We start from the raw sequence: 26,078 nt of genomic DNA, 5'->3' as shown, positions 1-26,078 counted from the left end.
AAGATTTGTACTCAAATGGAAAATTTTCCATATAAGAATATTATTTTGATCGAGCAGTTGATATGGCAGCTACATACATATATACTACAGGGTCCGATCGGAACAGTTTCGGCGGAGATTATAAAGTTGCCTCCTTTTAATATAAATCCTTGCCAAATTTCGTGATAACCTAGCTTCGAAAGATATCGAAGGGTTCTCACAACATAGAAAAAATTGTTATATTCCTTAACCACCCTTTCTCACATAGTCATAATACGATCTTCTACCGAATAGTAATAATAATAAAGTAGGCAAAAAGTGAGATTAATTTCGAGCTACTCACTGTAATCAATTACTCTGGGGTATCTATTATATTCAAGCTTGATACATTCAGGCATCAGATCAGGTACTCAAAACAAATAATTTTTAAGAGAATATCGGTCGAACCGCAGCTGGACATCTGGCAATAGTAGTCGGATAATATAGACAATTTAAAAGCAAACACATAAATTTTGTCATAAGGAATGCCTAAGATTAACTAAGATCAACTATGTAGGTTAGATTAGATGGCTTATCAAAGATCGCAAGTGGACTGGAATATGAGCACTTTGTGATACCATAGAAAAGAAGAACTCCTGTGTTCAAACTATAAATTAGCAAAACGCTGCAATAGTCAGGAAGTCTGGCGTTGATAGAGAGCTCCCTATAGTAGACCCCTCCACCAACCTTTCCCAAGCTTTCACCCATCCGTGAAGAAGCTTACTGCCCCTCTCCTCCAATAGCTTCTTCCCACCCATAGCTGCCTTGTCGGTATATGGGTAGAGAGGGAGCCGCCAGAGTTCGGTTTAGCGATTCCGTCATCCAAGTGATTCGGTAAGAAGTCAAAGTGAGTGAGGATTTCCGAGTATTCCGACTACTTAAGTCTTAAATGATATTGCTAGAGTCTCCATTCATTAAATTCAGTAAGAAATCGATTTTCCAGCAAATTGTTGCAATTTTATGGAAAATATGTACACTAGTAGCTTTAAGGCTTCAAGCTCTTTAAGAATATATAGCGTGTTCCATATTTGTTTATATATTCCTATGCACATAGAGTCCTATGCACAGTCATGCACTTCTGTTTGGCTACGTAAGTGTGTCAACGTTTTAGTTGGCCTGTCGATTACGAGCAAATCACTCGTTGATGCAAACAATAGCAAAAGCTGAAGTGCAAACAGACTTGCCAGCTTACACAAGCAAATACTAACGCATGTGTGTAGCTATGTATGTAAACTATTTGCTTAGCACTACAAGCAGTATGCAAGGAAGAATGTCTTCCTGGCAGAAAATAGAGTTCAAAGAAATGTATGTATACATATATGACTGTGTATTTAACTATACATATGTATATATGTAGTTAAATATATATATAATAACAAAAACATAGAAAGCTGCTTTTGGATACACATGAAAGCTTCCACATTGCACTTACACATGCCACTATTTGCTTAGAAGCTCTGGCAGCTGGCACCTAAGTAAATGAATTTGTATGTATTAAAATGCCAATATTGTGTATTTATTTAGTGCTACATAAATGTAGGTGCGTGTGTGTGTGTGTAGTATGTGTGTAAACTCATCTATATACATTTGCCTGCCCATTGAAGCGCTAACAATGGGTTCAGCGTCACTTCACTTTGACAAGCAATTCGCTAAAAATCATTTCCTAAGCGGCTGAAGTGACGAAGCTCAGCGGTTTGAGTGGTTGACAGCATTATTGGCATGCAAGTTGTTGTAACTGTATAACGTGTTATTGATTTGTATAAATATTTTCATATTCTGCGTACTCTACATTCGCGTGTTTATATATGCGCTGCCACTTCAAAATGATCAATTTCAGTGAGTCCTTTTCTGTTTGCAACATGCTTTAATATTTCGATTCTATACTTGTTAACTAAGGTTAAGATTAGTCGGTTGAATGATCAATTGTTGATTTATTTTATAAAGATCAGTGTTGCTGCAACATGTCAAACAGGTTGTGCCTGCGAGCACTGGTTCATGCGACTTTGATTACCCAAACCGCGCCGGACTGTTTTATAGGCGAGGAGCCGAAGTGGAAAGACTTACGGTGTCCGCAGAGTGAACATTGAAAGCGAAACAGTGCGCATTTAGTCTATTTACAAGCGCACTAGCGCTCGACTTGGCTGTCAGTGTGCACTCTGCAGGCACGCTAAACCTTTCCGAGTCGCTGCGAACGGCACCGAATCGACTCTTCATGGTCTAAGTGTGTACTCTCAGCTAAGACTCCTATATTTTCTTCACTACGTGCTGACTGTGGTCTACTGAAAGTTACGAAGGGTGGTGAAGAGATGGGGATGTCGAAAACGATACCCAGATCTGTCCTTGGGTGGATATGTTGCTCTTGGGACGACGAAACCGTCGCTGGCGTAATGTAGCAATACAGATATTTCAATAGAAATATTTACAAGTAATAGGATGAGGGAAGCCGGTGGAAATTCTCCGGTGACCGACGTGGGTAGAGCCTTATACGCGGTGGAAAAGCTTCCACTACCAAAAAAACTTCTGCTATACTCATGAAGGGCTCTACAAGAAGCAGAACCAAGACAGCAGTAGCTAGGAAGCTAACGGCAAACCGCCGCTTGTCGGCCAGAATTGTGGAACGCTATCGGCTGTTCTATATAAGGATGCAGTCCCTCGGGTGTATAAACGAGCCAGACTAGAGGCTGTGAACAAAGCGGGCCTTCCACTTCGCTCTAGGGATGGGGTCTGATTGTCAGCTGAATATTCTTCAGCGAGTAAAATTGAAAAAATTCTCAAATTCTGCAATCCATCACTGCCAACGCATGACTGGAGGGAAATAAGGCTGTAGACAAGCGAGGAACCATATCGGCAAGCAGTGATAATGCCTAATGCTATCACTGTACAATATTTACGTCCAATAATTTTCATCACGCTCAAATGCAAGAAGACAAGAAGCAATAGTAAATCTCTTCGAATAAAGAGACCGATATAGACCTGCTGGTATAACAACTGAAAAATGATCAAAGAGGGCAGTATTAGATTCATACATTTTTTTAAGTGTCAATGTAATTCTATTCAATCTGCAGTGCAAACATCAAATATGAAAAAAAGTTATGTTAAACTATTCTACTCCAGTTGCTATTCGAAAACTACTAAAGCCAAAGTTAATTCTAGTCTTAACTTCTATCTTATATGACTCGGGCGTAAATTGGAAAATTGCCAGCGATTACGCATAATACTTCTAAATCTCAAAAAAATTATATTGTCAACTATTCGATCTCAACAAAACAACTTACCGAACATGCTGAATATAAAACACCAAAAAATTGAATTATTTCTTTGTTCGTACTATTTTTTTTTTGTCAATTCTATTTTTCCAGAACTAAGTTGTGAGTCAAACAAATTCTATCTTTTTTACATTACTTTTCGAAACCATAAAGTTTCATTCACCATCTTCCACTTTCATGACCACTGCCCCTGCCCCAATATTAACCCCATCCTTGAAAAAAGTCATTTTCACTTTTATATTGCCCTTTGGTAATTGAGTGGGCCACGTGTCGGTCTTTAAAGTCAAATTTTTAAAGTAATATTCACCTTTCGGCAGGGGACACAAACCCTCTTCAGGTATGTAAGGAAAATCGGTATTCTCACCATGTACAAAAGACGGTTGCGCTACTTTAGCGAAATAGGTTTTGAAACCGTCGCAAAGGGGAATATGTTGAACGCCCATGGGTAAAGATTTAAAATTATCATCACCTGGTTGAGCATGGAAAGTTTCTACACTTATCTTAAAGTGTTCGTTGTCCATATCTACCAAAAACTTCATAGTGCCATTCCAGGTACGTTGACGACCAATAACTTTCATGTTATCCGCAAAAAATAGAGTCTCCGGCACACCATCGTAATGCTCGAAACGCTCATTTTTCACCGTGTAACTTTGCTCAGCCTGAAATAGTTTTAGATATTTTATGAGTATTTCTTCTTATCTTTATACAATTACTTTTCATTTACCTCTGCATATCTCATGCACACAAAAAATGCCGTTATAATGATGCCCACGTAGAACTTCATTCTGCAACGCATGCTATTTAGTCTTGCAAATACTCCTATATGTCTGTTATTCCAGTACTATTGCTGGAGTCTGTCATTGGTTGCGTGTCATTTATAGGATTTTCGAAATGTTGCAAACATCTCAGATAATACCTGAACAAGTTGGAACATACTAAAATTATATATAGTTTTAATTAAGTGATGTAAATCTAAATTCATAACACTGACGCTATTTATAGGGTGCGAAGTTTTCTGTGTTCGAACCCGGCAGCATAAACACTATCAAGAGATTTTTTCACAGTTTTTTGTTCATTCCGACTTAGTAAATTTTCCTTTGAATATCAAACATTTTCAGCAAACGCTGTATTGTGAAAAAGCAAAATTTTGATTAACTGTTCATGACAAGCCCCTATAACGCAACTTTTCAAATACTAAGGAACTGTACGCAGGCCTCAATGATCGAAGATTGATCTACACAAGGCTTGGTGGGCTGTATGAGTTTGTCAGGTTATGTCAGGCAAAATATTGCGTCTAAAAAGGTCAGAGCCATATTTATCAACGATTATTTGTAGGCATTCTCAACCAACCTTCAAAATCTGGAGATAACTGTACATGAAAAGACACACAATTTCAAATATTTCTATTCTCGTATTGTTTTATTAAAAGTTTTTTTTTTAACATAAATTGTAAATCAATCAAATTCTCTCTTTTTTACGTTATTTCTCCAAACACAAAGCTTCACGTACGATCTTCCACTTTCATCTGCAGTGACCATGCGCCAACATTAATTCCGTTTTTGTAAAAAGTCATTTTTGTTTTTAAAATGCCATTTGGTACCTGAGTGGGCCACGGATCGGTGTTCAATATTAAATTTTTGAAATAATATTCACCTTTCGGCAGGGGACACAAACCCTCTTCGGGTATGTAAGGAAAATCGGTGTTCTCACCTTGCACTAAAGACGGTTGCACTATTTTCACGAAATAGGTTTTGAGACCCTCGCAAATACGTATACGCGGCACACCCATGGGTAATGGCTTCAACCGATCATCGCCATGTTGAGCGGACCACATTTCGACACTAAGCATAAATTGTTCGTCGCCCATATCTTCCAAAAATCTCATAGTGCCATTTATGGTACGTTGACGACCGATAACTTTCATGTTATCTGCATAAAATAGAGTATTCTGCAGACCATCGTAATGCTCGAAACGCTCACTTGTCACCATGTAAGTTTGTTCAGCCTAAAATAGTTTTGGAGATTTTATGACTGGTCTTTTATTATCCATATCAAATTACTTTTCATTTACCTCCGCAAATCTCTTGCACACACAAGATACCGTTATAAGGATGCCCACGTAAAACTTCATTCTGCAACATATGCGATTTATTCGTGCGGAGACACCTATCTGTGATTTCAGAACTATTGTTCAAGTTTATCATTGGTTGCGTCTCATTTATAGGATTTTCTCACTGTTGTAAAAAGTGCTGATAAGATCTGAACATGGTGGAACATGCTAAATTTATAGACTAATTTCATTTTTGAGATATAAATCTTCATAATACTGAAGCCGGATATAGGGTGCGCTACAAAGGCACGAAGTGTTCGAAGCAGAAAATATAAATGGATTTTTTGTTTGAGTTTTCGTACATTCTGACCTCGAAACCCATTTGCTTAAATATTGAAAAATCAGTGAACGCTGGATTTCGAATAAGACAAAGAAGTAAGAGACTCGCGCAATCCTTAGACAGCAAAAATTAATATTATAAGCATTAATTGTCTAGATGGCATTCTGTGGCTTAAGATTGCTCCTCAACATTTTAGATTTATAACGAACGATTTATAATCTATGACTTTACACAAAACGGCTGAAGACGAAGCAGATCCTGGTACCGAAGACCAATATACTTAGTATATTAGGGTTGGAAAATATTTCCCTTCCGCCTTTTTGTCTTTGAATTGCGCGGCTATGTATAAAGCGCTACAGAGCTCGTATCTGGCAACATTGTAGAACTTTTAAATGTCTTGACATAACCTACAAAACGACGCTGCGCGTGATAAGTTTGGGTATTACGTTCAACACTTATGGACGTGTAAACATGGAGTTCACTAACGCTGAAATTCCCGCTATTTTAAAGGTTTCCTTCGTTAAAGGCAAATCCGCTAGAGAAACGTTCCGTGAGATTAATGATGTTTAGGGGAATGGTACTCTATCACTTCGAACTGCGGAGGAATGGTTTCGACGATTCAGAGCGGGTGAAAAACACCACCGATAACAGAATCGCAACATCGCCCAGAAGATAAGAGTTAGTCACCAAACCATTTTAAGCCATCTGCAGAAGGCTGGATATACAAAAAATCTTGATGTTTGGGTGCCGCATGATTTGGCGCATAAAGGCCTTCTGGACCGAATCAACGTCTGCGATATATAGTACTACTGAAACGGAACGAGCTTGACCCACTTTTGAAGCGGATGGTGACTGGCGACAAAAAATGGATCTCATACGACAATATCAAGCGAAAACGGTCGTGGTCGAAGGCCAGTGAATCAGCACAAACAGTGGCCAAGCCGGTATTGACGGCCAGGAAGGTTTTGCTGTGTGTTTGGTGGGATTGGAAAAAAATCGTCTACTTTGAGCTGCTCCCATATGGTCAGACGCTTAGTTCTACCATCTCCTGCGAACAACTGGAACACTTGAAGCAAGCGATCGACCAGAAGCGTTCAAAACTGGCCAACAGAACGGGTGTAGTGTTCCACCAGTACAACGCCAGACCACACACTTCGTTGATGACACGTCAGAAGCTACATGAACTCGGATGGGAGGTTTCATCGCAACCACCATATAGCCCGGACATAGCGCTAAGTGATTACCACCTGTTCCTGTCCATGGCGAACATCCTTGTTGGTGTAAAGTTGAACTCAAAAGAGGTTTGTGAAAATTGGCTGTCCGAGTTCGTCGCAAATAAGGAGGGGGCTTCTAGCAAGGGGGTATTATGAAGTTGCCGTCTAGATGGAAACACATTATCAAACGAAACAGCGCATATTCGAACTAAACCCCATCACTGTAACACTTTTAATAAGAAATTGAATAAAGAGCAAAAAAGCGGAAGGGAAATATTTGACAACCTTATAACAACAAACCAACTTACCGAACATGCAAAATATGAAAATACCAAAAAGTTTAAAAATTTCTTTGTTCGTATTATTTTTTTTTCATTTCTTTTTTCCAGAACTAAGTTGTTAACAAACCAATTCTGTCTTTTTTACTTTACTTTTTCAAAACCAAAAAGATTCATTCACGATCTTCCACTCTCATTACCAGTGCCCCTGCTCCAATATCGACCCCATCCTTGAAAAAAGACATTTTCGCTTTTATATTGCCCCTTGGTATATGAGTAGGCCATGTGTCGGTCTTTACAGTCAAATTTTTAAAGTAATATTCACCTTTCGGAATAGGACACAACCCCTCTTCAGGTATGTAAGGAAAATCGGTGTTCTCACCATGTACAAAAGACGGTTCCGCTACTTTAGCGAAATAGGTTTTGAAAGCGTCGCAAAGGGGCATACGCGTGATGCCTATTGGTATAAGCTTAAAATTATCATCACCTGGTTGAGCATGGAAAATTTCTACACTCAGCATAAAGTGTTCGTTGTCCATATCTACCGAAAACTTCAAAGTGCCATTCAAGTTACGTTGACGACCGATAACTCTAGCGTTATCCGCAGAAAATAGAGTCTCCTGTACACCATCGTAATGCTCGAAATGTTCATTTATCACCGTGTAACTTTGCTCAGCCTAAAATAGTTTCGGATATTTTATGAGTGTTTGTTTTTATCCATATCAAATTACTTTTCATTTACCTCTGCATATCTCATGCACACAAAAAATATCGTTATAATGATGCCCACGTAGAACTTCATTCTGCAACGCATGCGATTTAGTCTTGCAAATACTCCTATAAGTCTGTTATTGCGGTACTATTACTGGAGTCTGTCATTGGTTGCGTGTCATTTATAGAATTTTCGAAGTGTTGCAAACATCTCAGATAATACCTGAACAAGTTGGAACATACTAAAATTATATATCGTTTTAATTAAGAGATGTAAATCTAAATTCATAATACTGAAGCAAGTTATAGGATGCGAAGTTTTCTGTGTTCGTAGCCGGAAGCATAAAAACTATCAAGAGATCTTTTCAAAGTTTTTTATTTATTAGGACTTAGTAATTCTTCCTTCGAATATTCAAACATTTTCACCGAATGCTGTATTTTGAAAAAGCCAAACTTTGTTTAACTGTTCATGACAAGTTCCTTTAACACAACTTTTATACTAAGGAACTCCACGCAGGTCTCAATGATCGAAGATTAATCTCTCAAGGCTTGGTTGGCTGTATGAGTTTGTCAGGTTATGTCAGGCAAAATATTGCGCCTAAAAATGTCAGAGTCAAATTTGTCAACGATTATTTGTAGGCATTCTCACCCAACCTTCAAAATCTGAAGATAACTGTACATGAAAAAACACACAATTTCAAATATGTTTATGCTCGTATTCTTTTATTTTACGTTTTGTTCTAAAATAAATTGCAAATCAATCAAATTTTCTTTGTTTTGCATTACTTTTCAAAACCAAAAATTTCACTCACGATCTTCCAATTTCATCTGCAGTGACCATGCTCCAATATTAACTCCATCTTTGAAAAAAGTCATTTTTGTTTTTAAAATGCCCCTTGGTACCTCAGTGGGCCACGGGTTGATATTCTGTATTACATTTTTAAAATAATATTCACCTTTCGGCAGGGGACACAAACCCTCTTCAGGTATGTAAGGAAAATCGGTATTCTCACCATATACTAAAGACGGTTGCACTTTTTCCCTGAAATAGGTTTTGAGACCCTCGCAAATGCGTATACGCTCCACACTGGGTAACGGTTTTAACCGACTCTCGCCATGTTGAGCGGTGAACATTTCGACACTAAGCATAAAGTGTTCGTCGCTCATGTCTTCCAAAAATCTCATAGTGCCATTTATGCTACGTTGACGACCGATAATTTTCATGTTATCCGCATAAAATAAAGTCTGCGTCTGACCATCGTAATGCTCGAAAAACTCATTTGTCACCATGTAACTTTGCTCAGCCTGAAATAGTTTTGGATACTTAATGAGTGTTCCTTTTTATCCCTATACAATTGCTTTTCAGTTACCTCCGCAAATTTTTTCCAAATACAAAATACCGTTATAAGGATGCCCACGTAGAACTTCATTCTGCAACATAAGCGATTAAGACGTGCGGGACACCTGTGATCTGTGATTTCAGAACTATTGTTCAAGTTTATCATTGGTTGCGTCTCATTTATAGGATTTTCGCACTGTTGTAAAGAACGCTGATAACATCTGAACATGGTGGAACATGCTAAATTTATAGACTAATTTCATTATTGAGATATACATCTAAATTCATTATACTGCAAAGGGATATAGGGTGCGTTACAACGGCGCTAAGTTGTTTGAAGTGTCTGTGTTTGAAACCGAACATATATAGAGACTATCAAACTATTTTTGTTAAAGTTTTCCGTTTAGCTGACCTAGAAACCTTTTTATAATTAATAATCTAAGGCTTGACTGTCTAGATGGCATTGTCTGGCTTAAAATTGCCCCTAAATATCATAGATTTGTTTCGATCGAGCAAAGAGCGATTTCACACAAAACTGCTGAAGACAGCACAGACCCAGTGTCCCGTAATGTGTGTTGTCAGAATTTTTGTACCTGGTATCGAAGACCAATAATATTAGTATACTTCCGTGATCTGAAGTTCACAAAATAGTATCGAAATGGGTCAGCTAATTGTGAGTCGTCCGAGATTGTTCTTCAGTATTGAGATAAATAGACGAGGATTGCACCACGCCATTGAGTATATTGTGCCCTCAACATACTTATAATGGTACAGAGTACAATAATCGGTCGATGAAGTGTACATCTACATATTGTTTAGTCGAAAAAGTCATTTCGTATTTCTCAACAAACTTCAACTATTTTTTTTTACAGTGTTGAAAACAAAATCCAGAAAATAAAAATATTCAAAGGCTTGCGGAAATTATTTTCGATGATACAATTTCGACTAAAAATATGTAGACTATATTCCAGTGGTTCTTCCGATGGCATTAACTCATATAGCGTGCGCCTGCTGTAGTTACCTTGAACTAAATGAAGATCTCAGGCCTAGCTGAAATTTTATTATCTTTGGCAGTCTTAGAAACATGTCTGCTTACAAGCTACGACAAAAGTGTTCATAAAAAAATGCCGCCAATCACCCCTATATATCCTTTATTAATAATGAAATATAAAAAAACATATTTATTATAACAGAAATAACTGTAAACTTTTGCAAATACATTTTATTAAGAATTATAACCATTAACCAAAGCACAACAAAATTTCTGCTTAAAAGATTTTCCAACTCGTTCGTTTCTCACTCCCGATCTTCGACTCTTATTATCACATAACTGCCGCCAACATCAACTTCGTCCTTGAAAAATGTTAATTTCGCTTTCAACAGGCCACGTGGTATCTGATTTGGCCAAGTGTCTGTTTTCATATCCAAGTCCTTAACAAAATATTGACCCTTCGGTATCGGACACAAACCGTCTTCGGGCACATGCGGAAAGTCGGTATTTTTACCCTCAACCAAAGACGGTTCCAACAATTTCGTATATAATTCTTTGACGCCCTCACAAACAGGCGTACGTGGCACGCCCATTGGCAATTGCCTATATTGACCATCGCCTTGTGGTGAGGAGAAAATTTCTACCTGAAATTTGAAATGCTCACTAGACATGTCTTCGGCGAGTGTCACACTACCGTTGATATAACGCTGACGTCCAACAATTTTCAAATCGCTCAAATCAAAGGCTGTCTCTTTTAAGCCCTGGAAAGGCTCTAAACGCTCATTCTTAACGGTGTATGGTTGCTCGGCCTGAAATAATACGAAATATGTAAAAAAGTGAATTGGAAATCAGATGATATATTTATACCTTCGAAAACCCGTTCAGCACACAAATTATAAACAAAATTGCGCTCTCGCTGAACTGCATGCTGAGTGAGAACTTCATTTGTACTCGTGGTGTTTTATTGCTTTCCGTAAAATTGTGAATAGGATCATTGCTTACATGGTATTTATAGGCTCGCTGCTGGTGACCGAATCGCTGATAATGCAGGAAACATGAAAATTGCGTTTGAAATCGTGTTTTACATGTAACTGCTTTACAATAATTTATATTACAGCTTTTACTGTTATCTGTCATCTGTGTGGAAATTGCAAAATGTCATCAGCAGGTCTCATGATTCGTTGAAGCGAGACAAAAAATGTAAAAGTTATGTTAAACAACCAGAGCACAAAGCAGGGTATGACCATCAAATTATAAAAAAATATCAAGTTCAAATTAAAATACTTTAATTTTTTGGTTCACGTGTGCGATCGCTTTTTAATAAAACAAAGGAATTTTGGTATTTATCAGATTGTCTAGCGACTTTGTAGTACCGACAAGGCACGTCTAGTGTAAACATGATACATTATACATTTATAAAAGTATATGTATAATTTCATATATTATATATATGTATATAATGATATATACATATCTAATCCAGTTCAGTGAAGTTTGGATCTTCAACAACGAGTCTAAAAACAAAAAATTAATACTATACTAACTAAGTGTAAGAATCAGGCTAGAAAGCTACTCCATTGTACAGTCTTTGTGAAACTGAGGTTAAAACATCTCGGTAGTCTTACCTTCGGAGAATCAGGAGACATAACCCACACTGACATTAGCCGTCTCAACAAATTGGTGATAACCTCAAAGCGCTTTGTCGATTTGTGAGGGTCTTCTGGCCTTTTATATAAGAAAGTAAGGTACCACAACGGATCTTAGAAGATGGAAGCCATCCAAGTATGATCCTTGCTGGGATCGACTTTTCCAAACAAAAGTGTAGCCTTCCGGTTTTATTTATGATGTTTATAGATAATCTTCGTCCCACCCTCGCTGCAAAAGTCCACACATCCGATGTTATTTTCGCTCTTCTTTCGGCGGAGTTAGCAACAAGCTGTACACTCTTATAGAAGATTGTGTCTTCTCTATTTACTTCTGTAGCTCGAATTATTTTCTCCAGCAATAGATTGAAGAAGTCACATGCTAGAAAGTCTCGTTGTTTGAAACCTCGTTTGCTTTCGAACGGCTCGGTGAGGTTCTTCCCGAAGAGGTGGTGTGTGGTAGCCTTTCTTTCACGGGTCTTTCCTAAGTTTTGGCGTATGGTGAAAATTCGGTCGATAGTTTATTGACGGTGGGCTACAGTCTTTCACTCACTACGCTCAATAAGACCTCATTTGTGATATTAAGGTGGGTTATCCCACGATAATTGGTGCTGATTGTGAAGTCCACCTTTTCAGGGTGACTCTCTTGCCTTCTCAGTTTCAGAAAATAATTAAGTTCGGTATTTTTCTTGAGGTTTGCTCTGGCTTTCAGCCGCCTTGTTCACCTATTTATTCAATGCGCTCATGCTGGTCTCTTCGCTCTCCTTTTCACTGTATTGTGCTGCTTTCTTGACTGTTTGGCGCCTGTCAGTGGAGCTGTCATATTTGACATTTTGCGCTAATGTGCGCATGCAACCCGCACCTTGTTTTGCAGCCAAACGCTATTTGACACTCCTCCTCTTCTTTCCACTCTTTCCGTCCAAATTAAGGCAGATAAATGGTGTTGTGCACTCCTTTTCTTACGAAGCCCAGCCTCACAACGTTGCCGGTGTTACCGCTAAATTAGGTTAGCAGTGAACGATGATTCTTGGCGCTGCTAGACAATATAAGCATGTTCCGCAAACGTTTGTCAGTTGGGTTGTAAAGTTAGCGGTGAGTTTAATTTCTAGACGCATAACGGCGGCTGACGGCATGCCAAGACAGCGCGGTTCAGCGGGTAGGATTATATGTGTATATATACTTTGCATATATATATATATATATTATATATTGTATACTGGTATATATTTATATCTGCCTATATAGGTAATTTCCCGCACTATACTAGCTTGAGATGACGTTGATATGTTAATGCAAATGCTGTGACTAAGATGGGATCATTAATCTTCACTAAGCGATTTGGAGATATGTGGATATATATGTATGCATACATTCCTACACATATACCTTATCCAACATGTTGGCTCTCTGTGAACCCTGCTTCTTCTCCTGTACAGACAATCAGGATATGTCATAAGTGTGTCATTAATTTTAAAGGAAATTGCCACGCAGTAGTCTCAATAGCTATTTGACAACTTCCTCGATATATAGGAAATTTAATAAATGGAACTCGAAGCGTAATTGCTAGACAAACATTTTTCGCAAAAATTCGACATTATTGTTCAACTTATTGATACAGCGTTTATAGCATTATTCCAACTATACCAATTTTGAAGTAGGATTATATAATATTTAATTTATTCACAAACTCTGTATTTTTATGCATTATTTTTAGGCATATAGATGCATCGTTAAGAGAAAAATACAAAAAAGTGTGGGGGATTTCCTCGTCGGTCTTTTATTTCCTTTTGTGTGAGGAATCAGAAGGTGTGATTGTGATTACCGCACTTGCGTGTGGGTATCGATGTGTGGTACTCTCATGAGTAGTGTATAATGTTGATTATGAGTAGTGTATAATGTTGATTATGAGTAGTGTATAATGTTGATTATAAGTGGTGATATGGCGAGTGTGGTGAAAGCTGTGTATCAGTGTTGTGAGTCTCTGTCGATGTTGTGCGCTAGTGTGGTGTGTATGTTGTGGTCGGGCGATGATGCTCATTTATCCACTTTTTTATATAATAACTCACATATTGCGTGATGTATAGGGTACAAGATCAGCCGGAAGTTAGAAAATCATTGTATGAGGTATGTGGGGACTAAGGGTAATATTGATCTGATTCAACCAATTTTTCACATACAGACATACTTTACCAAGAAAGCATTTCATAACATATTTTATAGACTAAGCGCTATTTTCGATGAAAAGTAAGCCATAATTCCAGTGTCTACATTACCGTTATCAAGGTGCCTGAAAATTTTTGACAAATTTTAGACCTGAGATGGCATACTCCAAAGGAAAAAATTCGTAGGAGATTTTATTCTGATATGTTATTTGATGCTTGATTTGTATACGGAAAAGGTGGAATTCGAAAGCAGGCGTGGTGCTCCTCGGATTTCGCTCACTTTCGCTCTGTAGTTTGACAATGTTAAAATAATCGTATAATAATCATAATCTTTGAAATTGACTCAGTAGGTCCGGAGATATATTATTTCACCTAAATGCAGGCGGTACATTGTCCTACGTGCAATTTTGATACCGATTCCTATAAATCCCACTTGTGCTATCTCGATTGTATCATTTAATGTATATTTCGTATTTACTTATTGATTCATCGCTCTTCTAGTAGTTTTTAACAAAACCGGTATATGGAGAGTGGAAGTGGTTATAATCCGATTTCACCTACTTCACATCAATTGCTTATGGCAATTTTCGATTAATTGCGTTTTGTGGGTGCCGCAGTGGTCCGATTACCATCCGTCTTACAATGCCAAGAAACATGTGTAGCACTAAGTTATCTAAATTTTTACTTAAGTTAGAGATTTTAAAGGCGGACAGACGGAACGGACAGACAGTGACTGGGATTTCAACTCGTCTCATCATTCTGATCAATTACATATGCATAACTCTATATCTAACTTGATGATGTTTAGGTGACACAAACAATCGTAAGGTGAACTAAACTATTATACTTTGTATCAACATGTTGCAAGAGTATGAAAACGCCACTTTTATTTATCATAATTACTCGAAAAAGAGATTTTTTCAACCAATTAACTTTATAAAAACAATTTAAAACAAATTTAAATATTTTTTTGTATAAATTTCATAGACCAATCAATCACTTAACCTCTCTATGTATTTCCAATAAATCAAATTTCCATTTTATTTTATTATTTGAATACGTTTTACACTTTTCCTATCGATCATTTAAACTATGCAACTTCCCTCGGAAGCGCCACTTGTCTCGTATAAAAATTGCAAAATTTTGTATTCAAATTTTGAAACGAAAATTCTTGAGGCAATGTCCATTATTGACAAGAGAATCACTCAAGAAGCCAAAAAAATAAGCAAACAACATTTTGTATTGAAGGAAAATATTTTACAATACACACACAAAAGAAAGGTTTAAAATATACAAACATTAAAAAAGTACTATGAGTAAAGAAAAAAGCTAAAAATTATTAAATAAACTTTGACGAACAAAATAAGTAGACAACAAGTAAAAAGCACTATATTTATCTACATGGAGTTATTATTCAGAAAGGTATCGTTGGAAAAGTTGTACTTAAAAGCGAACCTGCCGAAGTGCTGCTATTGTGGCAAGCATACGCGTTGCATAATATTGGGAAGAAGGTGAGAAGAAAGTTGAAGAAGCATCAAAAAATATGCTAAAGCAGAGTGAAGATTATACCAACTGCAGATTGGTTAGTATATTTAACAATTAGCATAAGCAGTTGCATGTGTATAAGGGTGTTCGTTACTTTCCCAAGTTGACCTTTTCTAATTTTTTTTTTTTTTAAACAGCCTCTGAATTTTCCGTATTTTGCTTAAAGACAAGTATCCAACGTAAACAAAATTTTTAATTTTTATTTAAATAATGCCTAAAATACTTTTCTGTGATATTTTATATTAGGCCGGAAAATCTACAAATTTGCAAAGAGTTATTTCAATATAAAATTCTTCGCTTTACAAAAATAATTTTTAAAAAAACAATTGATCAATACATCCTGCGTTGCTCATACGACATGGTGTACTATAAGAATACGGTACATATGATGCATAAATTTACATGTTACATGGATTTAATCGAGTAGAAAGCAGCCTTTTTCAATATATTTTTTTTTTTTCATATAAAAAATTTAATATTTTATTAAATTTTTGTGTTGTTACAAACGTATACTATTAACATAGAAATTCTCAAAAAAATATTTTAAACTCGTCCATTGCGACGCCATTTCCGATGACACCTCGAAAAAAAGATGCGCTTAAGTTGGCAGGATAACTCCTTACAGGATCATAGTTCATTTAGTTAATACCTTGACCTAGAATTTGGACCAAGCAAAAAAAAATGAAAATTGGAGTTTTGACAGACATTTTTAGAGAAAAAATTAAAATTTCAGTGAAAAAATATCAACTTTTGAAATGACGGACCCTCTCCTGAATATACATCTGTATTTTATTTCTTATTCCATGTATGTACATATATATATATATATATGTAAATGTATGCATGTCTATGTATAAATGTTAACAAAACCACCAACCGGCGAAGTAGGTGTTCGGTGATTGCATTGGTTTTTCTATTGTTAAAGGTTTTGCGGCTGTCAGCTGCTGGTTGCAAGCGGCATACTTGCGACCTAGGATAACGCTAGCAAAATACAGTACAAGGCCAGTGAACAGAGTGAAGTGAGCGAAAACTAAGAAACTTGCTTTAATGGAGGAGGAAACCAAATTGAAGCAGCGTGTGGAGTAGAAAGCTAAGAATTATGCTGCAGAATGTCAGTAAGTGTGGCAAGAAGTAGAATAATAGAGAAAGGGTTTCGCTTGGTGCGTGTGAGCTGGTGGAAAGGGTGGTGTGGTGAATGTTGTACAACCAAACTGCAGTTATATAAAGCAGTTGTGTGTGTTTATATGTTGAGTGCGCAGCAGTTAACTGATTTCTCTCTACTGTTTCGCAGAATTTATGTAAATTCAATCGAAAAGCTTAGCTGTGCTTTACACCCACTTTTTTTTTGCACAACTGAGTGTGAAATAAATGTTTGTGAGTATGTAATATGTGTTTGTATGTGTAAATATAAGCTGCATGGCAGATGTAAGACGAAATTTTGAAAGTTCTTGGTAAACACGAGCTTAGAGCTGGCTGCATCAAGCAATTGAAATAGGAAGGCAGCGTACAGTAAGATCTGCTTTACAACAAAAAATTTATCATTGCTATTTCTTTGGCAATATTTACATAAAAAGGGATGAAAAACATATATTTTTAAAATATTTTTATGGCTTCATATAAGCTATAACATTTTTTATAATTTCTTCTTATTTCACTACAAGGTGTGACAAAACATTACAATGGGTTTAAAAAATGAAACAAATTATTTTAAAAAGTTATAAATCAGAATAATAGAAAGGTCCAGAATAAAAAAAACATAAGACCACAATATTAAAATCCAAAAAATTCATTATACAATAATAATAAATAATATATAAAAAGTAAAAAAAAAATATTATTTGTAAAACAAACTAGAAATCAAATTTTATTTAATTTTTATTTAAAAAACTTAAAAAATATTAATTTCTAAATTTAAATATAAAAAACAAATTTATTTTATTTCTTAAAAATAACACTGTTTTGTAAATTTGCCAAACAAATTATTTTTAATTCTATATAGTTATTAAATATTTTATTTCAAATACAATTCTTATTAAATAAAAAAAAATTTTAACCAAAAATTTGAATAAAAATTTATTTTGAATATTTTTTTTCTTCGTACATATTTTTTTTTTAAATCTTTGAATTTATTAATTTTAATTTTTAAAGAAATTTATTACAAAACCACAATGATAAATACAATTTGTCTTTTTTAGTTATATTTTTTGAGATTATTTTAATTTTATTTTTTTTTGGTAAATTTTGTTTTTTTATATTTTGAATTTAAATTTTTTTTAAATAAACTTATTTGAATACCTTTAGATTTTTTTATTTATATTTTTATTTTTTAGCTTGAGTTTTTAGGTTATGTTAGTTTATTTTACTAATTTTAATTTATATTTCTTATATTTTAAATGTTAATATTTTTTTAATAAACGTACTTGAATACCTTTAGAAATTTTATATTTGCTTTTAATTTTTTAGCTTGAGTTTTCCGGTTGAGTAAGTTTATTTTACTAATTTTTATTTTTATTATCACTTTAAAAGCAAAATTTGTGATATAAAGTGTCAAATTGGATGAAGAAAGAAAAAATTTTGTTGCCTTCACGTCTTTCTTTCTTAGCTTTTTCAGGCTCTTTTAATAGAAAACATTTTTAAATGTATTTTAAAATAATTAGAAATCTTTTACTCAAATTGAAATCTTATAAAATGTTAGAAAAAATTAAATAAACTTTTTCTAAAAAAAAAAAATTACAAAAATTTAATGTAAATTTGTTTTTTTTTTTTGTATTTCCTTATCAAAAGTATGCCAACTTTAAAATTGTTTCCCCAAATAATTCAATACAAAAGAAAATCTTTCAAGCAACCAACTTAAATCTTACTAAGTATAATACTTACAAGCAAGGTTGCAAGCTTGCATTTGAATGGATTTTTCTTGTACGAGTACTTGTTCATTATTGTGCATATATTTCTTGCACGAGTCCTGCCATGCAGCTCCTTTAATGCCAGTGAGCAATGCAATTTGCGTAAAGTGCTCGGCTGTAACTGTGTTAGTGAGTGCATATGAATGGACTGGTTTTTATTGCATGCACCTCTTTTATCACGCCTTATCCGTGAACCTCACGAGACGTACAATTCGCCCGCCGTTGCGGCAAAGTGCAGTGCATGGAACCTTGCCGAATTCACTGGCTAGATATTAAGCGCATGACTGCTAACTGACTACAAGAAGAAAATGCTCGGTTCAATGGTAAAAAGTTATGCACAAGCTCGCGAAGAAAGGAGTTGTAAGTGATGGCAAGAAGTATAATATTTTGTGCATTTTTTGCTTGCACTTTTCCGGCGGTTGCAGCTCGATTTCAGCGGCACACCGCACACACTGCTATTTGCATAGCACCGGCACGCACGCACGCCTAACGCCGTTAGTTTTTCGTTTTCTTACGAAACGTCAGCAAAGGGGAAAAAGTGCAGCCGAACTGTTAAGGAGTTGCAAGTACTTTCTTGCACGCTTTTATTTTCGGCTTTTATACAAATTGAAAATTTCGGCGCTTTCAACTGGCGGCAGGCAGGACTTTCAACTCCACACAAACCAAAGGAGAAATACTAAAAATGCATTAAAATGTGTGGCAAGCAGTGGCACTAGTGGCAAGTTTAAATAAAAACGCTGCTGTCTTACTCCCTTTTTCAATCTCCGTGCGGTTTTTTAAGAAGCGTACGCCTTTTCTTTCTATCGACGCCGCGTAGTGCTAACACTACTCAGTCCTATGCCTCAAGAACTTATAATTAAATTTAATTACAAGTTTTGTGCTGCTAGTGCGGCGTATATAGTGTGTATGTGCAACGCTGCACCAGTGAACTCATTCAAATTTGCAAGCCTTTTGCAGTTTTGCTTTGCGCTCGGCGCTCCTTCGGCGTTTTTTCAGTTTGAGTTTTTGTGCAGTTTGAGTTTTCCATTTGTCAGCGTTGCTATTTTGTGTGCGTGTGTGTATGTAAATGTGGAAAAGGTATTCGAAAGTGTCAAAGTGGGTGAAGTGAAATTTTGCAAATGACGGCTAATTTACTAATGGTTCATATTGATTATTTAGTATAAGGCCTTGCATGTATTTTATAAAATAATTTAATTATTTAAAAATTTCAAAAATATTGCAAATTCAGTCGCATTTTTTGTAATGTCAAGGGAAATTTATAAATTTAGTTATAAGCTAAGGTATTGAATCGTTGGAATCCTTGGCCACGAAAATTACATGATTCGAAATTTTATAGTGTAGTTCGAAAATCGATATAAAAGATGTGGGAATATTTAGAGAAAAATATAAGTAAGGGTTCCGATGAACAATAATAAACGCCTATATATATGCTATACATTTCTAAATTGCTTCAAATTCACACCGGCGAGGTAGTACAGGGCTCTAAACCTGATTTTTCCACGAAATTCGCATTTTTTGTATATATCCCGTAGATGACAAGAGCTATGGAAAAAAAGTACAAGACAAACTTGTAGGAAATTTTATTTGTTAGAAAAAAGGTTCAAGTTCAAAATCGCTATCATTAATACTTCTCGAGATATACGACTTTTTAAGTAAGGTTTTATAGAATTAAATTTTTTTTCATGTTTTCCATTTTTCTCATAAAAATTTAAGATACTTAGATGAAACCGATATCAAAAGAAGCAACAAGTATGATAGGGAATTTCTTGCGAGAGGTACATTCGCACCATGGGGTAGCATGCAGGTTTCATTGGAAATGGAATATTTTCCAAAAAGCGGTCGCCAAGACGAAAATGTCTTGAGTCTCAGTCACTGAAATGCACAAAAATTAGGCAAATCAGGACAGCTGCGTGTGATAGAAATCAGTAAGCAGCTTCGTAAAAATTATCAGCTTAAAACCTGTGATGAAACAATTCACAACGTCTTACGCAAAATTGGTGTGAAGGGTCGTTCCAAAGTTAAGAAAGGTCTTCTAACGTCTTTTGCATAAAAAAATTGATCCTATGTTTCACAAAAAAACATAAAATTTTAACAATCGGAGATTGAAAGAAAGTGATCTGGTCTGACGATACCAAATTATATCGCTTTGAACCAAATGGAAAGCAGTGGGTGTGGTGCCGGAAAGATGAACCACCATCGTTGAGTTGCGTAAGGCCAAACCTCAAATTTGGTGGCGATTCGTTGATGTATGGGGTTATATGAAATGAAATGGGGTCGAAAAATGTCACATTATTCAAGGAAAGATGACCGCATCCGATTATATTAATATTTTGGATCAAAACCTGTTATGAAGCTTGAGTCAATGGTGTCTCACTATTGAAAATTAAACTTTTTAACATGAAAATGACACCAAGCATACCGCAAGTAAAAAAAAGTTGGTTTCAAGATAAACAAATTAAAGTTCTCGATTTCCCCCGCAGTCGCCGGACCTCAACCTCATAGAACACCTTTGGGGAGAAGTCAAAGGTTTTTGCCTAGAAGTGATTCAGTTCCCCGAAACCTTGGCGAACTTTGGCAACAAGTGGCACCGCACTGGAACAAAACAAACAAGAGAAGCCTGCCAGAAACTGATAAGCAGCATGCCTACCCCAATGAAAGCTGTTCCGGTAGCAAGGGGTGGCTATACGAAATATTGTGGTTAAACTCAATTTAATGAATTTTATCGTAGTTTTGTTACATGTTTCATGTTTCATGAAATACGACTTGGTTTTTGAAAATGTTAACCTAATTTTTTGCTAATAATAAATAATTATTTCGATTCTGGCTGGAAGTATTTCCGGCAATAAAATCAGTCTCATTACTTAATTGTCAAACTCCGTAAGTATAAACAAAGATCACCCTCAAGTAAATGAGAGTATTAATTGAAAAATATCTTTAGTAATAATATGTCAACTATATTTTCTGGTATATCTGTAACTACAAAAGTCGTTAACATTTAGTATACATAGCCGAAATGTTTTCAGTAAATTTTAGTATATATTTAGAACAGTTTTAGTACATACCCAATAGACTTCAATCACTCGAAAAATAATGAAAATTCACAAACGCTTTGCAACATGTACTTAGTAAGTTCCCTTACTTACCGCAGCTTGCCACAAACTCTTCAGCATTCATGCAATTCACAAAAAGGCTGCATTAATTTTGTACAAATCGCCGCTATCAGGCCAGCTGTGTAACAAATCCACAAAATACGCCAAATTCGCATTTCCAAATGCCAACATGTGTGTGTGTTCGTGTGCTTATCATCTTTGCTGGCATAATGATGCGCATTCATCACAGAGTCCAGTGACTGCGCTCGCTGCCACATATCCCCTAACCGCACGCCATTTACTGCGCCAGTAAGGCGCGTGTGCATGTGTGCGTTGTGACCCCAATCAATTAAATTTCAGCGTGGTCGCTTTTCAAATGAGCCACAAAGGAGCAAGTGCACCATTTCCTCAATAACGGCATTTGTGCGATTGCGCTTAAATGTGTTTGTATGTGTGTACATATATGGATACATATGCACATATGTACATATGTACATAGATGCCACGAAATTCTAATGCATGCCACCAAAATTGGTTGCGCGCGCGTACGCTTGCGGTAAGCGCTCTCGTGCATTTTGTGGGCACACCAAATTTTTGCCAATTTTTCTTGCAACTTGTTATTGTAAAGTTTGTGTTTCCGTTATTTCCTTTTTTTTTACGTTTTTCTGTTGTTGCTTTTATTGCCATTGCTGTTAGCTACAAATGTGTTTATGAGCGCGCGTTGCTATTTGGCTTGTTGTTGTTGTTGTTGTGCAAACAAATGCGTCGCAATTACACACTTTTGCTTGGCAAGCAATCATTTGGCCGCCACACACACACACACTCAAAAGCGATATTGCAATGCCCATTGGTCCACCTGCGTGCCCCGAATGTTCTCTTTCGCCGTTCGTTCGTACGTCTGGCATTTTGTGTGGCAATGGCTTTCATTTATTTCGCTTTTCTCAACCTCTGCAGCGTGGCATGCAATTCACGGCACGAATGGTGCATGTTGCAAACAAATTACGTTTTCTAGCATGTGCCACATGTGTGTGTGTGTGTGTGTGCTGTGCCAAATCAGGTGGGAATTGCCAAATCGTGAGCAAAACTTTAAAATCTCTTTACATGTATACACAGCTTTGTGTATGTGTGTGTGCGTGCGTGGCAAGTCCATTTGTAGCCAACAAAAGCCAACAAATTTTGTGTGTGCCGGCTTAAATGCCCAGCAGCGTTATTTGTGTGGCACAATAAATGCGCGCGTGAGCATTTGTGGCAATGCGGCAAGTGCGCCATCAAATTAAGTACGGACAAAGCACACCGCCAAACAGTTGGCAAGTTATCGGATTGAGCGGTGATGGTGGCTGTTTTGCCTGTCAGTGGCCGAACATCCGAACATCCATGGCCGCGCCTAACTGCAAGACAATTAAAATTAATTTGCATTGCGCCACAGGAAATTCGCTTGTAGGCTGCCTTTCTTTTTCAATGCCTGCCACATTTATAGCAAAACACAACATATTCATATTTATATTGATATATATTCATACATATATATTTATACATATCTTTAAATATACTATATACAATTACAAGCGATTTATATCAAGCGCCTCGCTTCACTAATGTAGAAGGTGCGTTCTCATCCTGCCGAAATTGCCTGCGTCGCCTATAAAACACCTCCGCCTCTCAAATGCCTGCCTTTAAACGCCCAGCACATTGCTCTCCTCCGTGTTTGCACTTCGCCGCTTATTTCCAAATGAGCACAACAATTTCGTGCTTAAAATATATTCAATTTCCTTTCAGCACCCACATGCGCTTTCACGCGATCCTGAGTCATATAGTTATGTACATACATATATCCATTTATAGTACATATACCAAAGCTTTCTGATAGGCGCTGCTTGATGACTACAACCGTCATTTTTGAAAGCTGCGCGCCGTCATTTTAGCTGCCTTCCTTCCTGATTTTTTCTTTTGTTACTTTTTGGGCTTCAAAAATGTTGATAAAATTTAATGTGCACGCAGATGAGTTCCTGATTCCTGATATCCAAAAATATAAGAAAAGCACTAAACAACGTCAATTTCGGTCGCACCGAAGCTATAAGCTTCTTTTTTAGTGGCGTAGACACCGCTAACGTGGTGAATATGAAATCGACAAATAAGTAGTGGGATTCAATTTTTTTTCACGGGTCTTTTCCAAGACTTGGCACATGGCGAATATCTGGTAAGTTGTTGATTTTACAGGTCTAAAGTCACACAGATAAAGTCCAATCAGTTGTTGACCGTGGACTTTAATCTTTCACACAATATGCGCGATAGAACCTTATATGCGATGTTGAGGGGGATTATCACACGGTAGTTGGCGTAGATTGTGGGACCTCCCTTTTGTAGATTGGGCAGAGCACATTTGAATTCCAATCGTCGAGCATGCTTTCGTGCGACCATATTCTACAAAAAAGCTAATGCATGTTACTTATCAGTTCTTCGTCGTCGTATTTGTAAAGTTTTGTTGATCTTCATACGCGTATAATTGCTATTCGAACTTCTTCATAGACGGGCAATGGAACGTCCACTCCATCGTCATCGATAAAATAATAAGGTTCATCATCTCCTTGTGTTATATTTTCACTACCTTTCAACATGTCGCAGAAGTGTTCCCTTCATAATTTCAGTATGCTCTAAGCATCAGTCACTATATGGCCACTGGGGCTTATATAAGAGTATGCTCTGGGCTTAAAACGTTCTATTAGTCACCTTCCTTTCGTAGAATTTTCGGGCTTTACCCCTGTCGGCCAGCTTGTTAAGCTCTTAATTCTTAATTTGACCACTCACTTTTTTTGTGCAATGTATTTCACTTTCGATACCTACCCCATCCAGCTCAGAGGTGGTTGATTCTAACATTGCGAGCTAGGCAGTCTGTTTTCACTTCACGGCACTCCTCATTGTACTCGCTGTTCTTTTGCATTTTCCGAAATCAATGGTTTCGTTTGCTGCTGTACGTAAGGAGCCTGAAATGCCGTACCATAGTTCGCTTATACCGAGTTGTTGAGGAGTGCTTTCAGTGAGGAGGAGTGCCGAGTAGCTTGATGAACTTTTCTATGCTAGAATCTAGCACTACAAATAACCAAATTGTAGTCCGCGGCGAAGGCGATCGGCCTCAACCCATTTTGGAATGTTTCATCGTGGAGGCTGAATTTACGAACCGTTGTACCAAAGATACCTTCTTTGCCCACCCTGGCGTTGCATTCGCCAAGCACGATTTTGACATCGTGGCGGGGACAGCTTTCATATGTGCGCTCTAAGCGCTTATAGAAGACATCTTTGGTCACATCGTCCTTGCCTTCCATTGGGTGTGGACGCAAATCAGCGATATGTTGAAGAAACTCGCTTTACTGCGGATTGTGGTTTGATGTTCATCCACCGGGGTGAATGGCAATACTCGCCGTCGTATATTTCTACCACCATGAATTCCACACCGTGTTTGTCTTGTTCCATCCATCGCTTCTCTTGGACGGGGGTACCTTTACTCTAACGAGAACATCAGCCAGCCTTTCCAATCAAGGGGCCGGACATTCCAGGTGCCTGTCCTTAAATCGTAATCCTTAGTGTGTTTCCATTGGTCTTCATCAAAAGGGTGGTCTATCGTCAGAGGCTTTTTAATCTTTTTACTGAGTGTGCTGATTTTCGTGCAGAGTCCAAAAATCAGCGCACAATCTTGGGCGTGCATGTTTTGCCTTCTCACTTTAGCTCGCTTTCAAAGGGATGTTTTTTGGGTACCCAGATCTAAGACCGGAAGTCGTGAGCTGATTGAGCCATATAGAAAGTTATTGTTACTGGGCACTCCCAAGTGAATGACGCTCAGAGAGTCTTCCTCACTTGCGTGAATTTCTTCACATGACTTCATTCTCCTATATACATGTACTTACAGTTATAACTTCAATAAACCCGTCCCAGAATTCCCACACTTCAACCGCCTACACAAAGCCATACCAACACGATTAACTAAGTCAATATCGCGAGGAAGCCTGTTCTTGTGCCACACCACTTTAGGGCAAGCAACTAACAGTTTATACAAGTCCAACCGAGGCGCATGAAATATTCCCAAGTGTATCATGTGTCATACGCATACGTGTTGTGACATAAGTCACTGCTGCCACCGGCAAAAACAACTACAGCTAAGCAGAATCATAACTAAAGCAGAGAAACAAAAAATCACTTAATAAACGGCAATGAATAAAAGTTAAAAAAACATAAACAAGAATCATTGAAAGCAATCTTGTAGCGGCGTCTTGCTTATTTGTTGTTGTTGTTGGTTCGACAGTTACTTAAGCGGCTTCCGAATGTCGAACACGTTGCCACTTTTGCCAGCCAGCCGCAAAACAGGCAAAGAAAGTCATAATGCTCAGCGTGCCGTGTGCAACCTGATATCGCAATAAAGAGAGGGTAACAACAACAACAAAAATAAATTGAAAAAACCAGCTTACCGTTTACCGTCTCGGTGTTGCACACACATGCAACCGTTGCTTTAACTGTTTGTAAACACATAAATAGGAAGC

The 26,078-nt window shown here is 37.0% G+C and overlaps 7 protein-coding genes across 7 annotated transcripts in view; 1 reads left to right on the top strand and 6 right to left on the bottom strand.

The window, feature by feature from the left end:
• LOC125777285 (peptidoglycan-recognition protein LF-like) overlaps positions 1-26,078 on the bottom strand; it is a 578,030-nt gene that overhangs the window by 321,414 nt on the left and 230,538 nt on the right. The gene's annotated exons all lie outside the window — the stretch shown is intronic.
• The window catches only part of LOC105232953 (uncharacterized), a 288,757-nt gene that overhangs the window by 180,463 nt on the left and 82,216 nt on the right, over positions 1-26,078 (top strand). The window lies entirely within an intron of this gene.
• On the bottom strand, positions 3,374-4,426 carry LOC105232956 (uncharacterized). Its single transcript, XM_011214868.4, has 2 exons — positions 4,009-4,426; positions 3,374-3,943 (listed from the first exon to the last, which is right to left on the bottom strand). The coding sequence occupies exons 1-2, from the start codon at positions 4,078-4,080 to the stop codon at positions 3,440-3,442; spliced, it is 576 nt and encodes a 191-aa protein (XP_011213170.2). The 5' UTR covers positions 4,081-4,426; the 3' UTR covers positions 3,374-3,439.
• Positions 4,619-5,550, bottom strand: LOC125777484 (uncharacterized). Its single transcript, XM_049452562.1, has 2 exons — positions 5,356-5,550; positions 4,619-5,289 (listed from the first exon to the last, which is right to left on the bottom strand). The coding sequence occupies exons 1-2, from the start codon at positions 5,413-5,415 to the stop codon at positions 4,786-4,788; spliced, it is 564 nt and encodes a 187-aa protein (XP_049308519.1). The 5' UTR covers positions 5,416-5,550; the 3' UTR covers positions 4,619-4,785.
• LOC125777483 (uncharacterized) lies at positions 6,207-8,577 on the bottom strand. Its single transcript, XM_049452561.1, has 2 exons — positions 7,909-8,577; positions 6,207-7,843 (listed from the first exon to the last, which is right to left on the bottom strand). The coding sequence occupies exons 1-2, from the start codon at positions 7,978-7,980 to the stop codon at positions 7,340-7,342; spliced, it is 576 nt and encodes a 191-aa protein (XP_049308518.1). The 5' UTR covers positions 7,981-8,577; the 3' UTR covers positions 6,207-7,339.
• On the bottom strand, positions 8,580-10,303 carry LOC125777482 (uncharacterized). Its single transcript, XM_049452560.1, has 2 exons — positions 9,248-10,303; positions 8,580-9,182 (listed from the first exon to the last, which is right to left on the bottom strand). Exons 1-2 carry the CDS (start codon positions 9,443-9,445, stop codon positions 8,682-8,684), a joined length of 699 nt encoding a protein of 232 aa, XP_049308517.1. The 5' UTR covers positions 9,446-10,303; the 3' UTR covers positions 8,580-8,681.
• On the bottom strand, positions 10,419-11,569 carry LOC105232954 (uncharacterized). Its single transcript, XM_011214869.4, has 2 exons — positions 11,075-11,569; positions 10,419-11,016 (listed from the first exon to the last, which is right to left on the bottom strand). Exons 1-2 carry the CDS (start codon positions 11,342-11,344, stop codon positions 10,513-10,515), a joined length of 774 nt encoding a protein of 257 aa, XP_011213171.3. The 5' UTR covers positions 11,345-11,569; the 3' UTR covers positions 10,419-10,512.

Source organism: Bactrocera dorsalis, chromosome 3, assembly GCF_023373825.1.
Source record: "Bactrocera dorsalis isolate Fly_Bdor chromosome 3, ASM2337382v1, whole genome shotgun sequence".
Taxonomy (NCBI): Eukaryota; Metazoa; Arthropoda; class Insecta; order Diptera; family Tephritidae; genus Bactrocera; species Bactrocera dorsalis.
Note: the sequence above shows the minus strand (reverse complement) of the source record. Positions and strands in the feature narration are given on the sequence as shown.

Coding starts and splice junctions, on each gene's coding strand:
- LOC125777484 (XM_049452562.1), bottom strand. CDS start 5,415: ATGAAGTTTTACGTGGGCATCCTTATAACGGTATCTTGTGTGTGCAAG. Junction 5,290..5,355: donor TGTGCAAGAGATTTGCGGAG/GTAAATGAAAAG, acceptor AAACTATTTTAG/GCTGAACAAACTTACATGGT.
- LOC105232954 (XM_011214869.4), bottom strand. CDS start 11,344: ATGACAGATAACAGTAAAAGCTGTAATATAAATTATTGTAAAGCAGTT. Junction 11,017..11,074: donor TGCTGAACGGGTTTTCGAAG/GTATAAATATAT, acceptor GTATTATTTCAG/GCCGAGCAACCATACACCGT.
- LOC105232956 (XM_011214868.4), bottom strand. CDS start 4,080: ATGCGTTGCAGAATGAAGTTCTACGTGGGCATCATTATAACGGCATTT. Junction 3,944..4,008: donor TGTGCATGAGATATGCAGAG/GTAAATGAAAAG, acceptor AAACTATTTCAG/GCTGAGCAAAGTTACACGGT.
- LOC125777482 (XM_049452560.1), bottom strand. CDS start 9,445: ATGTTCAGATGTTATCAGCGTTCTTTACAACAGTGCGAAAATCCTATA. Junction 9,183..9,247: donor TTTGGAAAAAATTTGCGGAG/GTAACTGAAAAG, acceptor AAACTATTTCAG/GCTGAGCAAAGTTACATGGT.
- LOC125777483 (XM_049452561.1), bottom strand. CDS start 7,980: ATGCGTTGCAGAATGAAGTTCTACGTGGGCATCATTATAACGATATTT. Junction 7,844..7,908: donor TGTGCATGAGATATGCAGAG/GTAAATGAAAAG, acceptor AAACTATTTTAG/GCTGAGCAAAGTTACACGGT.